The sequence below is a fragment of the Aythya ferina genome (assembly GCF_964211825.1).
Source record: "Aythya ferina genome assembly, chromosome: 6".
NCBI classification, from domain to species: Eukaryota; Metazoa; Chordata; class Aves; order Anseriformes; family Anatidae; genus Aythya; species Aythya ferina.
In genome coordinates this window covers 36,199,188-36,214,483 of record NC_140303.1, presented here as the reverse complement: position 1 = coordinate 36,214,483, position 15,296 = coordinate 36,199,188, and the positions used below count along the sequence as shown (strand labels likewise).

Below are 15,296 nucleotides of genomic sequence, written 5' to 3'. Positions count from 1 at the left end.
TTCTGTACCTTTTGCAATTATTGAGAAATCAGGAGCACGGCTATTCCTTTTGGTCTCTCTGTAATAGTATTCAACTCAGTCTGAAATACTTGTTTTTAGCTTTTCCTTGGTTGTAATGGGCAACCAAGAGGAGTGGTAATCTAGTTATCTTGTGCAAAGGACAGGAGGCCTTTCCTTGCTCACCGAGGTATGTGCCCATGAGGAAGAACAGGGTTTTCCAGTGGTTTCCAAATGATTCACATAGAAATAGTGAAACAATTCATTTCAATAAAATACCAAGGTAAAAGTGTTTCATTTTGTTGAAATTTTCATTTGTGTTTTAAGTTTCTGTCCCAATTTGGGATTACTTTATGTGATTTTTATTTATTTATTATCTAATATTTACCTAGTCTTCAGTTTATCTGGTGTCCCCTTAAAGAAAAAAAAATACTTTTGCTGCCTTAGGTTTATTGTTAATTTGTGATGCAAGCCTGAGCCACCTCTGTTTCAGGTAGCACCACCAGTCAGGGCTGGATAAACACTGTGTGCAGGATGCCCACTGGAAATTAAAGCTGTGTTGTCCAAAGGACAAGAAGTCACTTCAATACTTCCTCAATCAGCAAAACATGTTTTATTGACCAAGACTGAAGGAAAGCCAGTGCTGAGCACGGAACAGCTTGTGCATTTCTGTGAGCACAAAAGGCATCCTGTTTTACCACACTGTATTCTGCTGTGTCCGCACATTGGAAAAATCGGATAAAGTCAATTCTTCTTTCCACAGTAGTGTTTGGCTCTGAAATGTTGACAAATGCTTTCACCTTCCTGAACCCTCTGGCTGAAAGACAAAACTGGTGCCAAAATAATTTAAATTTTTGGTGGTATTTCGTATTTGTCTGGAAATAAAGAGTTGCCAGCTATTGACACAAGAAACATCATTTTCTGTGAAACTCCAGGCCTCTTGCACTGCACATATAAGATCAATAAGAGATCTTGTGCTCATGAAATTTCCAGGGAAACTTCAGTCATTGCTGTTTATTCAAACTGAAGTTCATTTATCATTAAAGTTGGAGTAAATTGAAAAGGGAGACAAAAAATCATCATACCTTACATGATAGCCTAACCCCATGATCATTAGAAAACTGCTTTGTGTCCAAAGAAAAGCTCCAAGAAAGCTCCATTAAAGGCCAGAAATTAAATTAAGTATGTATTTTAAAAAGGAAAAACTAAAAAAAAAAAAAAAAAAAAAAAAAAAAAAAAAAAAAGAGTGTGATCCAAGTCTTAGAGGAAACAGCTGGTAGAAAATCCAGGCAAATGGTTAAAGATGATTTTCATAATGAAGTATTTGAAACAGATATATCTTTTTTGTAATTCTCCAAGCTGTATCTGAGTCACACCAGGGACAAATCCAAGGCCTTATTTCATGTGTAATATGCAAAGGGCAACCTGCACCTAAGAAAAAGTTCTGCAAAGTGACATCCCACACTTAGGCACCGCTCCAGCAAAGCACTTAAGCATCTGTTACCAAAAAGTCCCAATATAGTGCTAAAAAACCTACAGGACATCTCAAGAAGGGCAGCACAGAAATGACTAAAGAAAACAGAGATTAAACTTAAGCATTTTCTTAAGTACATTGTTAGACTGGGAATTTATACATCCCCCAGCCTGAGGGAAAGGAAGTTTACTTAGCAGTGTAGACCAATTTGTTGAAAGTTTCCTCTCTCTAATCTCCCTCTATTTTTAAACCAGAATACCTCCGGGAAAGAGTTTATTTGACAAGACTCCAGCACCTTCTGAGGGGAAGCAAAGGAAAAATTACTGCGGATGTCAGAAGGAGAGCACTAAGTCTGTGTCCTTGGTAAACACACCGAATGCCTTTCAGACTCAATCTCCTGGTTGCCATTATGATAATGTAGATTACACTTCTGCAATCCCGTATCTAGATGTTACATCAGAGTTTGTCACTCACTCAGGCAAAGAGTCTGCTTTAAGAAATGATGGGAAACTGTCAGCCAAGTCTTTTGATCAAAGATATCTGCCTAAATCAGTCAAAAAGCGAGGTAGCCCCGAGGAGCGATTAAAAGCCCTTGCACATAATGTTTCCATGAAAAACAACGGTTTCCTTAACTTTACCAAGCCAACAGAACAACTACAGAGAGCAAAAAGGCAAGAAGACTACTATGAGTACTCATCCTTTTACCCACTGCATAGCCCAAGCCAGACAGACTCAGACAGCTTTGCCTATTTTTTCCCAGAGGATTATTTTGAAGGGATTCGGACAAAACTTCCACTGGGATGGCCTACTCCCAACGGTCTAACCTCAGCCAAAGCTCGTGAGATTTGCCACCGAATTCTTGCAAATTCCACCATTGGCTTGGTGTGTAAGACTCTCCTTGGAGAGCAAATAGATGAGGCCATTGATATATGCGTTTTAGATCTGCAGCTCAAGGATGACATGGCCTGGGTGAGGGCACTGATAGCACTTTTGGAAAATGAATGTGAAAGACTAGTGCTAAGAAGCAGAGGTAAAGTGTTTCATGTCAGAAACCAGACATCTGCTACCCAGGAGGAAATCCTCACCATTCTCCGGTGTCCTGCTTTCTGTAACGGCAATGGACAATGCACGAACTTGGGCTGCCAATGCTTTGAAGACCACAGCTCCTATGATTGTAGCATTGCCAAGAGTAAGTAAAAAATTCTGTTTGTTCCTACCCTACCCATCTTTCCATGGTATTAAAGTTATTAGGTAGAACATCTGCACAGAGTTGTTTGCTCTTCAAACAGTGCTACCAGTAAGATATTTGATGAATTAGTAATCAGTTTTTGACCTTGAAGAGCTGATCAAAATGTCTGGTTGGCTGGTCCTTCACTTTTTTTTTGCCTCAGTAACTTTTTAAAAATGGATTTTACAAGCCCCTTAGCAAATTGGTTTTGCAGAAGTGATTTTCTTTACATCTGATCTATCACCAGCATGCTGACAAGCAAGCTTCTGACAAAAAAGAGGGTCCTGCTCACCTTGTGGTCAATATTCATGTTAACACTGTACAGATACTTCTTTTATTTTTCTCCCTCATCAACAGAGAATAAAATTTGAAATGTATTTCAAACTCCATATTATATATGTATATATATATATATATATGACAAAATGAACAGATAACATTGTCAAAGCCATAAAATAGTTACAGAATATACTTTAACCTGCAGACCTGATTCTGCAAATATTTCTGAATTGCCTTACGTTTACACAGGTGACTATCCTACTAGATTTGTTTCTTCTTTACAGTTCAGCCCCTCAGTGGATAAATCCAAGTCCAGTGTGAGTACTCAAAGTGCTTGAAACTAAGCACACACATAAATGTTCGCATTAATTTCAAAACGTAAGCCCTGCCTCAGCAAACCACATAAGCTTAAACTCAAAGTTACAAAAAGGTACTTAAGGCTCAGCCACACAGTTGGGTTCCTGCAGCTTAAGAAGCAACATTTCAGCTAAGCTGAAATAACAAGGCGTGCTCCTTCATCCATCCCAAATGTGGGGGAAAGCCTCTTGCTACAATGCTTAGGCTACTGGACAATATCCTGTATTTAGGACAGGCAAAGCTCCTATCCAGGGTCAGTCTCTTATGGCTTAGCTGAGGCACCCAAATCTCAGACAGCCATGGAACTCAGCAGTACATCTGATACACCCAAGGCATTTACTAGCTGGGACAGGATTATCCACATTCTTCACAATAAACATGTTGTCAGTGCACTGATTTGAAGTGGTAAAATATATCCTGACATTTGCTTCTTTTTAATAGCAGGCTAAAATTTATAGGATCATTTTCTACATTTCCTAAATTTTTGAAAAATTCATTCTCATTCACACAGAGAACAACTGACATCAGGGACTGAGAAGCAGTTTGAGCAATTCTGCAGTATTTGTTCAATATATAACTCAATGTTTAACTTCATTTCTCTGTGAAAAATGTCAAGTCAGGGTAGAGGAGTTGCTTAGACTGGATGTTTAAATTTTATTTTGCTTTTCTACGGCTGAAGTCCCTAAGATTAGTGGAAAATAACTTCAGTATGACCTTTCAACTAAAAAGTAATGGCACCTTGTCTTTTTGTTGTTACATAAACTATAAACAGGGCCAGAACCCAGAACATGGCCTGAGACTGCATGGTGAGTGAGGAATGGGAAATGATACATCAGCTTTGGCAAATGACCTGTTATTGCTCACTGGTCTGACTGCTTCATGTCTCTCACTGCTTTTACTTCACTTTTCTCCCATTGAAGACAATGACGTGGTTGGTCTTTGCTTCAAAACTCTTCTCTCTTGGGAGTATGGTTTATTGGAGTTCAAAATAAATCTAACTATTGACTCCAGTTTTCCAAAGAGTTCCTAGTTCTGCCTTGGTCAAGATACAGACTCCCAGCACCCTCCTCCCCTCTCCAGCACTACTTCCCTGGAAAGATTTATTCTCCACTTCTCCTGGCCTCCAATTTGGTTTCCACAGAGTGAGAGCTGCCATGAGGATGTTGAGATTTTTCGTTGCATGCTCCCTGCCATAGCAGCCTCAGGCTTAGCCTGGTCCCCAGGGAAGTGATCTTGGCTTTGGACCAAGAAGAGCCACGTCACATCAATTCATAAAGTATTTGCTGGGCATGCCTTTGTTAGTGTTTCAATAAAATTAGCATTCCCTGCTGCTGCAGTTTTCTTAACAAAATACAGGAGACCCTTTTCCAAAATTACCACACACTTTTCCCGACATTTCAAGGCAATATTTAATGTAAAAATCAACAGACCACTGTGCTCTCTCGCACACTCTATAGACCTCATATTACATCGACTTTAATAGTGTCTGCATCCATAACCTGACAACTGCCTCACTTTGGGTCCATGTCCAATAGGCATGGGATTGCAGAAACACTCAGCTATTGCATGGCAAGGAAGTTCTGAGGTATAACGCTGCCTTTGCAGAGGGCACTTCACCCAAACCATTTACCAAGTCAAAAAGTAGACTCAAATAGGTAAAATGATCCATGTCTGTTGTGTATTATAGCTTATTATAATTTTCTATATTGTGGCTTAAAGTCACCTTCCCAAAGCCCTCTCTGAGCTGCAGTGCACATTTTCTAGCTGCAACTAAGAATTTGTATTTGTTTGTTTGTTTGTTTGTTTTTAACTAAAACTTGTGAAACATTTTCTACCGACTTAAAGTACAAATATTATTTTGTATTCAATAAAACCAATGAAACAAATTAATAATTAGTACCCAAGAGGAAAAGAATGCTTTCTAGATAAGTAAAGAGAGCTCAGAAGAGAAACCATGAATTCAAAATGTAGTAGAAATCACCATGTTGAGCCACCAGTATTCATTTTGCTCCGAAGGAACAGGTAGTGGGATAACTCTGATGTGCAGACATGTCTTCCCAAGGGTGCACCTGACCTGGTGCATATTTACCATTCATTTTTCTTTTCTCCTACCATACTAATGAGATTATATGCTGCCCTCTCATCAACAGCAGTCCACCTCCAGAGAGATGACAACAATCACTCATGCTGTATTCCACATCCTGGGTATACATGGGAACTTACACACTTGTATGGAAGAAAAGCAAAACCAAAAATCAAAATGTCATAACAGACTTTTATAAAGGCTGGTAAAATTCACTTCAATTGCTAAAATCTTCTCTGCTAAATACAGATATATATTTTTTCTGTTTGTAGTCTCTCTACCAACTTGTACTGGGTAAAGCCCTGAACATGCAGCACAGTCCATGGGATATACCCTATAACCTGTGGAAAACTCTGAGCTGTTTTAGGTATGAAAATAAGGGTGTTCAAGAGGAGCTGCTGTTTCCCAAATGTTCATGCAGACAATAAATTTACTTAGCAATTCACTGTGTGTTCCACTTCGTAAAGAAAATATTTATTCAAAATACTTTGCAATCTGTTTCTCATTAAAATGGGAAAGTTGGGATTAAAAATCAGCTGTTTAAGTAAATACAGCTTTTAAGTTTTTCTTTTTTTGCCCACAGACCACTGAAAAAAATACATCAACATCTGGAAAACAGTTGGCAACATTTTTGACAGTTTGTTTGGTAAAGAAGGGATCCTCTTTAGTAAAAAAATCTGGGTTTTGTTTGGCTGGATTTCACTGGGTTTGTTGTTATTTTCCCCCAAAATGAAGACACTAGAAATGAAGAAGATCATTTACTGACCAAATTTACCTAAGATATCACAATATTTACAAATGGGAGCAGCAGTGATCAAGAGAGTTGCAAATATCTTCTGCAACATGGCTTCCACAAATAGAAAACACTTTGAAAAATATTTACCTTTGAATCTGTAAATTGCTCTTGCTCCACTCTTCCCAAAGCATGTTGCCCAAGCAGTTCTCAGCTCTTCCAAATGATGGATGAGTAGGAGGCAGTGCAAATTTCCCCTAATGTCAGTAGTAACAGTTTGGAGATTGTCATCCTGTTTAATGAGGTTGCCTTCATCTGGGGAACAGAGCTCTGAAAATTAACTTAGGATGTTCAGTGGATGCTCACCAAGATTTTAGTGAATACCAGTGATTAAAACTATCTTTTCTCTTTTACTGACTTCTGAGTATTTGATCTTGTGTCTGTGCAACAATCTTTGAATGTTATTTCTGCATATATTGCATGTATTTGTGACCTCAATGTTAGAGAACATCTCTTCACACAAGTAATGACAGAGGCCCATTAAAAATGTCTGAGTCCAAATTACTCCACAGCTTCTCATTTACCTCAGAAGTTTTATGCTTACCTTATGACAGCCCTAAGTCAGAGCTTTGGACCCTGGAAACTGAGCTGGCTGCAATGTTTTTGGAAATCAATGATCTGCAAGGAGGTCCAAAACATAGTCAGAATTCAGCCCCCTTAAGTAACCTTCTCCAGCATTAGGAGTCTCTGGGACAAGCATTTGAAATGCTGTTATGTCCTTACAGAAGGGTCAATAATTTAATTTAGATAATTTAGTTTTAATTCTTTATACTAGATTCCAAAAGCATATTTGATAAAGAAGAAAATGAGAACAGGATGTGTCTTTTGGTACTCTTTGAGCAAAACTGGGGAGAAAAATATTCCCAGAAAATTAAAAGAAAACTAGGTAACAGCTGGCAAACTGGATTTGCAGAACTTTCTCCTTTGTCTTTGGCTTAGGGAAATGCAAATCTCTAGAGAGGGGACTCTGCAAGAGAAGTTGGTTTCAGCATTAACAAAGGAGAGGGAAAAGTACTGCCATGTTCTAGAGTGAGTCAGTGTGATGAACTGTACTGAGCTTCATGTATTACAGTCTATTTATGATTTCATTTCTGAGTGATGTAGAATATATATTTTCAATTTCTCTATGTAACAATACAGAAACTGTGTATCTATAAAAGTACCTGATCTTAGAAATACAATGCAAAGCAATGCATCCAGAGTTCAGATACCCTACAAGGAGAAACAAAATCTTAGCTCAGGCACTCCGATCACTTGGACTTTATAATACTTAAGAAAGGTCAGCTAGCTAATTCAGTATAGACAAGAAACACATAAGTGTGAGCTTCACCTTTAGCTGTTCTTGATTTTAGAGTTTTATCAGCAACAATCTTTTAAGATATCTGCTTGTTTTTACATTTCACTGGCAGAAATGTCCTCCACAGACAGCGTGTGATGTAACACCAATTTGTAAGCAAAAGTACTATGGTATCATAGAATAATGATGTGTTTCTTAAACAACAGTTCAAAAGACTGGATGTCCTCAGAGCTGAAGTCCTGCTGGCGTCACTAAAGCCAGGATTTCACACCAGAAAATGCTATTAGAGATAAAGAATTAAGATTAATCTCAGAAATAAAGCCGCATCTTCTAACAGGAACAGCTTGAGCTTCCTAACTGACAGCTCGGGCATCCTGACCTGTCCGGCAGTGTGCAGGCAGTCATCACTGTGCAAGCACAAGCAGGATAAGCCTTTAGGCTTTTTTGCTAATAAGCACACATTCTGTAGGAAGGGAAGAAAAGGAGTAGAAATTAAGACCCAAATTAGGTTTCTGCAGGACATATAAAACTGCTGCTTCTCTTGATTTCTTTTAAAAAGACAGGACCTAAGAAACAGAAAAAAAAAAAAAAATGAATATTGATTTTGGAATGTTAATATTTGAATTCCACTATTAGGAAATAGTTACTATCCAGGAAAAGCTACATGAATAATGAATGAGAAGGCAACTCCCTTTTCTGGCCATATATTTTCCCATTAGCTCCAAAACAAATCTTCATCTAATGTTCTTAGGCTGGATTTTTATACATGAATTAAACCTCCCCCAAGATCAAGGAGGCCATCAATATAATTCAAGTATCTTTTCCAAGGTCACCCAATCTCAGCTACACTGCCAATACATAACAATGTGTTCTACCACTGGTTTTGACAACCTCACACACACATACACAGAAAACATGGCAATGCAGTATTTTTAGGGATCAGAATACAACCCATAGCACATTTGGAATATTTTACAAGGAAAAAATGGAGAAAGAAAGAAGAGAGCTGTACTCCCCCTCTCTGCCTGCCTCCAGCAGGAGCGGTCCAGGTGGCCAGAGCTATAATTATCCTCCCATGAAAACTGCAATTTGGAGTTGAAAGGCACCTCTGAAATTTGGCAATGCTCCAGAAGCTTAGACTTTCTTAATGTTGCTTAACATTTCATAAAACCCCCCAACACCTGTATAAGGTGCTTAAAATGTCATTACCACCTGTAATTAAATGCAGAATCCAATTACTGTGGATAGCAAATCAGGTTGGTGCTTACCATTTGTATATATTGACCATGTTGATTATAAAAAAAAAAATAAATCAGGACTAGTAAAGCACACATAGAGGAATGTAATATGCAGATTGTATGAAGCTCTAAAGAGCAATTACAAGATAAAAGGTAATGAGGAATAATAAGGACAAATTAGTTTCAGTGAAGTAATGACACTTGAAGTTTAAATTTCTATGTGAAAAGTTCAGCAAAGAAAAAAGTGAGCAAAAAGTATAGCGAGAAGATGGGAAGTTAATGCTTACCTATCATGCTTACAGGTATACCACTATCATATCAAAATAGGTATCTGCCTATTAGGGTATTTTTACTAGGAAGTTCTGTGAATCCAAGAGCATTTTCAGAGCTGTGAACCACAACCAAGCAGGTGCCTTATACCTATCCAAAACAGCCGATACATGAATTTTTTATCCTGTTATTTTTAGGATGATTGTATAGCCCTGTCTGGATTTCTTCGTATGTTGTAATTAAAGCACAAAATACTTTAAAATAAAATTATATTGAGTAGCAGCACAAGGTCTGCTATTACTGTCCTAAGACAGGGACTTCATGAGATAAGTACTATACATGTAGAAATCTTGATGTTTATACAATTGTGTTTGATTTCTAAGAATAATTCCTATTTTTTGAGGATGAAACATACGGGAGCCATTTAAAGATAGGATTTAAATTGTTTTGAGATCCTCAGATGAAAGGGGACAGAGTATTTGAGTCCTCTAAGTCAAACATCTGCTTTTGAGGTTTTGCATGGGAACATATTGACTTTGTAATAAATATGTTTCTTCCACTTCTATCAGTTCAGCAGTCTTTAAACTCCAGATCATGGTGCCATAATGATTATTTAAGGGCTGTTAGTCTGTCAGGTAAATGGTTACTTCTCAACACATGTAATATGTGCTTTGTCAGCATGATACATCACAACAGTGCAGAAGGAGCCATTAGGATGTTTTGGGTCAATATAAGTTTTCCATGCATAAATTAGACTATACATAGAATAAAACGCATACTAGACTTTTCAAAGCAGTTAATTTTTTAAATCACTAAGATAGCTACAGAGTAACATACTACTTGGTGTATGTAGAGGTGGTAGCCTCTGTCTCTACTCACCGGCCTGCAGTGCTGGCATGAGATCTTCAGGGAAGAACTACAGCAATTGATATCACCATATGCACCTCAGAAATAGAAACATACCTGAAACTATGGAATTTCTATCTGATCCTCTTTACAGGCATTGAATGATTAGTTTCGTTTGTTTGTATTGTTGTTTTCCTAAATTTGTCTTTAGATTAGTAAATAAGCAAATATCCACAAACAAGCTCTTGGCTGATTTGGCAAATCACGTTATATGGCAGTGAGAATGCAATACATGTATGTTTTAACAACTAATTGTGTCAATTTTTCAAAATTATATTTCAAAAGATGCATCAAACATGCTTGTAAGAGAAGTGAACACTATAGTTACTACTATTAAACTTTTCTGGCCAAAAGAAAGTACTTTTACTACAAAAAGATGGAAATTTTAAAACGTTATTATTTTATTATTCTTTTAAAAGCTTTTTTCTTTTCAAATAATAAGGGGGGGGAGGGGGGTTCTTAAATCACAGGGCTTAAGTTGTAGTCCTTAATTGTCTAAATATCTTAATTAATTATAATAATTCCATTGACTTCTATGGATGAAGTGTTGGCAAAGTCACCATTACTATTAGTTTTGATTACTTATATTATCAAGAAAAAGATATCAAGGAAAAGGGTCTCTTTTCATAAATGTGCCTTTTCTCTTTTTGCTCATATTGATTATTGCCTTATCTGTCCCACAATTCTGAGTTTTCTTATCTAGCCAACTGAAGGAGGAGGTCTGAAAATTTCCTATGTCCATGCCTACCATGTTCCCCTGAATATATGCTTGTTAATTTGGTAACAGCTGGACAGTAAGTGAGGCAGTGGTTTTAGATTCTAGTTTAGAAGTTGATACAACTGTTTCTGTCAAATACACTTTTCTTCAGTAATAATTTCTGTAAAGCACTTCATGCAGATCTATCACATGAAACGGTTAGTACACTGCTTCCATGTCACTGGGATTGAATTCTTTACCTAGATATTAGGGACATTATGATAAAATTCTTACTTCCTTCAAGATGACATTAAAAAAGTGAAGGAATTTTCACTGAGATGTCAATGCTTTGCAAAAAAAAAGTTTCTATATAACTTGAAAATTGAAACCATGATTTTGAGAGTTATTATCTCCACATAGTATCATTTTTTCCTCAGCTTGCCTGATCATCTTGGAAAATAGATAAAGAATAAATATGAAAACACATATTAAATAATTCAAAATATAATTGGCTTCAGTTATCCAGCTTTTTCCTAGGTGAACCTAGGGACGAGGGAAACAAAAAAAATATACATTTAAAATGTTTATTTAGAAAACACACCATTTCTTTCTCCCAGACATCTACAGAGGCATGATCTTCATCTTTTAACCACTACTACTACGTAAATTACTAAGTTAATTATGAACAAGCTATGAACTAATGCTAATAATAGCATGCTATATAAATTAAGTTATTTAAACAACTAGTTCCTGTATATTTGGACTCTAAAAATTAACTCCAATATATTCTTTTCAGGCTAGAAACAAAGGTAGTATTTGTGGGCATAATTATAAAGGCAAAATGAATAAACAACAAAGTTGTGAAGTGACTCACTATGAAATTTTCAAACATAATATTTTGAATGTAGGACTTACCTGTGTTTGAAAATACCATTGACATATTTTAAGAACATTGTTGTATTTTAAGAACATATTTTATGAATCTCTGAACAAAATGTTTTGTTACGACGTAATAATATAAAGGGTTGCTGTTTAAAAAATACAAGCTTTATAAAAGAAGCATAATTAAAAACTAAAAGAAAAAAAGATTTGAACCTAGCCCAACCTATCATTGATATCCCCTGATTGACACCCCTGTACTCTATTTTATATGGATGGAGACAGGCTTTTCCTCTCACATAAAACATATTTCTGCCTAGAGTTTTGTGGGTAATTCTCAGGAATTGACAAGCTTCATGATAGTTTTGAAGCTTTTCTTCTTTTCATAGCCATTTTAGTTCACTTTTTGATAGTGCAGATGTGATGAACACATCTGAAAAAAAAAAACAAACATCAATATCAGCCTTAATATACTGGTTTAGCTCCCAGTTCTTTCCATTCAAAGCACAGACCTGGCTGAGCTGGAAGAGTGCTATTAGCTTGATAGCTACAAAGTCAATAGAAACAGCATTTTAAAAGGATACCAAATCCTCATGATAAGGGACATGGAAGGTTGCATGCTCAGTGATCCATACCATTTCCTGCAAATCAGATCAAGAAGATTAGTCTTTTCTGGTGATTAGTTTATTTGCTTTAATGCAAAGCAGTGAGAGCAGTTCAGTGAAACATGTAGCAAAACAAAACCGTTTTCTGAAATATATAGAATTAAATGCTAGAAAAGTTTACAAAATTATAGGTTTAATTTAAACTGACCAAAGCCAGGCAATCCAGATGCATGTGTATAACTTCTTTACACCATGCTGTTTTCAGGCACTGCAGGAAATTTCAGCCTTAAATCTTGTTAAATCCAAAACAAAACAAAAAGCTCTGAACAAACAACCTCTTTCTTCAAATACTCACACACACGTACACACAATAAATAACAAATTTAAGTCTGTTTATGAGCTATAGAGGTAAAACCTACTAAATGTTAAAAGGTATGATTTAAATTGACCTAAAGCAAAAATTCAGTAGAAACTTCTTTATACTGTGCTTTATTTTGTATAAACAACCCACAATCTACCAGCGCAGAATATTCAAGCAACCGTGGATAAAAAACTGTTCGTAACAACCAGCTCTCCCTCTGATTCAGTAAATGTAAAGATGGACAAATTACTAAAAACAACCAGTTGGGTGCTAGCATGGGCATAAGGACCATGATGACACCTGCCCAAATCCCTTGGAGTTCCATCACTGCAGCTATTACGTGGAGCACTGCTGCCCGGGGTCCTGCTCTGAAGTGTCTTCAAGTGACTGACAATGAGATCTGTTTTAGGTAGGACAGTAAGCACTGTGAATGTGCAATCCAATCTTATATTTTACCACCCGTCAGGGCTATCTAGAAAAGAGGCAATATTCTATAGTTAACTTCTCTTCCCCTTCTATTGCTGAAGTAAATTGCTAGTAAGCCTTTTAAAAATAGAAGATATCAAATAGACATAAAATGTCATAGTGAGCTTTCTAAAGCAAAAATAATCTACCATATTGTTGCAGCACAGTGATGCTTTCAGTGTGAAATTGAGCCTGTCCATTTCTTGCAAGCAGTGAGTTAAAGTACTTGCAAAACACCTTTGCCATACTCTGCCAGGGTTTACTCTTGCTCTCACTGAGGTGTCTGACACTGATTGCTGATTTGACATGGGAAAACCAGAAGATTTTAAGGTTAGCTTGGTTAGTTGAAAGATTGGCAGGTAAATGGAGATTTAGTCAAATGTTACATTTACAAGAGAATGACTTTCAGAATGGACTCACTTTTCTTTTCAGATCACAGGTCTTGGCTACCTTTCATTGCCATCCAGCACGACCCAAAATATCATCATGCTGAGAACTGGTTTTGGAAGCAGGGACAAACACCTCATCTGGAAGCCAGAGAGGTCACTGATGTGCTAAAAGCCTTCAAAAAAGCATAAAATTGCTAGCCCTTTTTTCTTAGGGAGGCATTTCAAATGAGCTTTGGTTTAGGGACACCATGAATTCCAGAGTAATGCATTCAGTAGTTGTGGATATGATTGCTGTCATAACCCTACACAGTAAATAAATGCAATATTTATTCATGTATTTGAAAGGAAGCAGATTCAGACTCTGTCCAAGCTGCGAGATAACTGAACATCAGTCAGCCCTGACCCAGAACCCTCAGGGCTGCAATAGCCAGGTGTCCACAGCCACTCCAGCAATCTCTGGCACAGAGCCTGCTCAGACAGCAAGATGATTTCTAGCACTGGGCTGGCTTGCAACCAGCCACATCAGGACCAAGCAAAGTGAGCTTGGTCTGTCTGCACTCACATGTTTCTAAAAACCATATCCTGCTTTATAAATATTGTATTGGACTATTAACACAGACAATTTTTTTTTTTTTTTTTTTTTTTCACACAGCCATACCAAGTGCTTATTATGATCTGGTGCTTGATTTGCTTTTCATGACCTTGGTTGCTTATTTACCACCCCAACCAAGAAAAGCAAGGCAGTCCATTCCCTTCTCTTTATCTGAACAAATTTCTTGCCAGTTTTCATTTCAGTTTTGCTGGTCCAGCCCAAAGTTACACAAACACTGCAGAAGAATGTTTATTTGTGCTAGGATATATTTCTATTCAAAAGTGGAAACCAGACATAAACTATACCTATCCATCACTAAGACTTCAGTAAGTGTAGTTTTACAAAATTCTCGATTTTGTGTCAGATGTCTGCATTTTGCTTCCATGCTTGTGCATACATATTATTGATATAAGACGCTATAACAAATACCTATAAAACAAATTGTGTATTTATGCATTGTTTTTTTTTTGTTTTGTTTTGTTTTGTTTTTTTTTTTAAGTCTATTATGTAGCCTGTGCTCCTTCTCAAGTTTGACTCATGTAAATGCTTCCAGAAAGAATGTGCTTTGTCAGCACTGCCAGCAGCTCTGAACTTACTGATCCTTCCTGCAAACTCCTTCTGTGGGTGAAGCAGTGGGACTGGGTGGGCTCCCTGCTTCATGAGGGAGGCATGCAGCAAACATTACAAACCAACTGGGATTGAACCTGTACCTCTCTTTAATTACCCAAGATATCGGAGACCTATTAGATGAAACATTTAAGCACAAAGTCCTCTCTCCTTCTTGTTCCATGGCAGTTTAATTAAAAACTGGTATTTTCTTTTACATTTCTCCAACATCTCCAGCTGTTTTTCACAGTGTCCTAATGTCTCTACCAGGCAAGAGCTGCATTTCAGGGGTGGTTACTCTGTGTGTGCACACCAGGCATTAGAAATACTTCAAGGTACCCATGTCTGAGCTAGTGAATGTGAACACACAGCTTCTTAAAATCTCCTTTGTAACATGACTGTGCTTTTTTAAATCCATCCCAGTCCCAGTGCTACCCTTAGCTTTGTTTCTTTATTTAGCAGTAATATTCAAAGCACATTTTTGGCCTATAGGCCATACAGAGAAAACAAGGAGGAGTATCTCTTCCAGATTATATTTCAGCATTCATACCTCTAAAGATAAATTATTTATGTTCAAACAGGTCATACTTTGCACTAACTTGCTCTATACACCACCTGATTTCCTGCAGATCTGTCTCCTACCTCTTTAGCTTGCCCCACCACAGAAATCACACATCAGTTCCCATGTCTCCATGACCTCCTGTTTCTCTGAGCACCTGCACTTTTGCCCTTACTCTCACCTTTGTGAGCTCTCCCAGCTCTCTCCTCTGCTTCCGTCTT

The 15,296-nt window shown here is 37.3% G+C and overlaps 1 protein-coding gene and 1 long non-coding RNA gene across 2 annotated transcripts in view; one reads left to right on the top strand and one right to left on the bottom strand.

The window, feature by feature from the left end:
• The window catches only part of LOC311438809 (von Willebrand factor D and EGF domain-containing protein-like), a 177,182-nt gene that overhangs the window by 77,640 nt on the left and 84,246 nt on the right, over positions 1-15,296 (top strand). Inside the window, exon 11 of the mRNA XM_084523694.1 lies at positions 1,726-2,660. Coding sequence (XP_084379820.1) covers positions 1,726-2,660 — 935 coding nt within the window. The remainder of the gene's footprint in view (positions 1-1,725; positions 2,661-15,296) is intronic.
• The window catches only part of LOC311438813, a 55,530-nt gene continuing 51,774 nt past the window's right edge, over positions 11,541-15,296 (bottom strand). The window contains exons 4-5 of the long non-coding RNA XR_014694330.1: positions 12,083-12,139; positions 11,541-11,604 (exon numbers count right to left, since the gene is read on the bottom strand). This is a non-coding gene — a long non-coding RNA (uncharacterized lncRNA). The remainder of the gene's footprint in view (positions 11,605-12,082; positions 12,140-15,296) is intronic.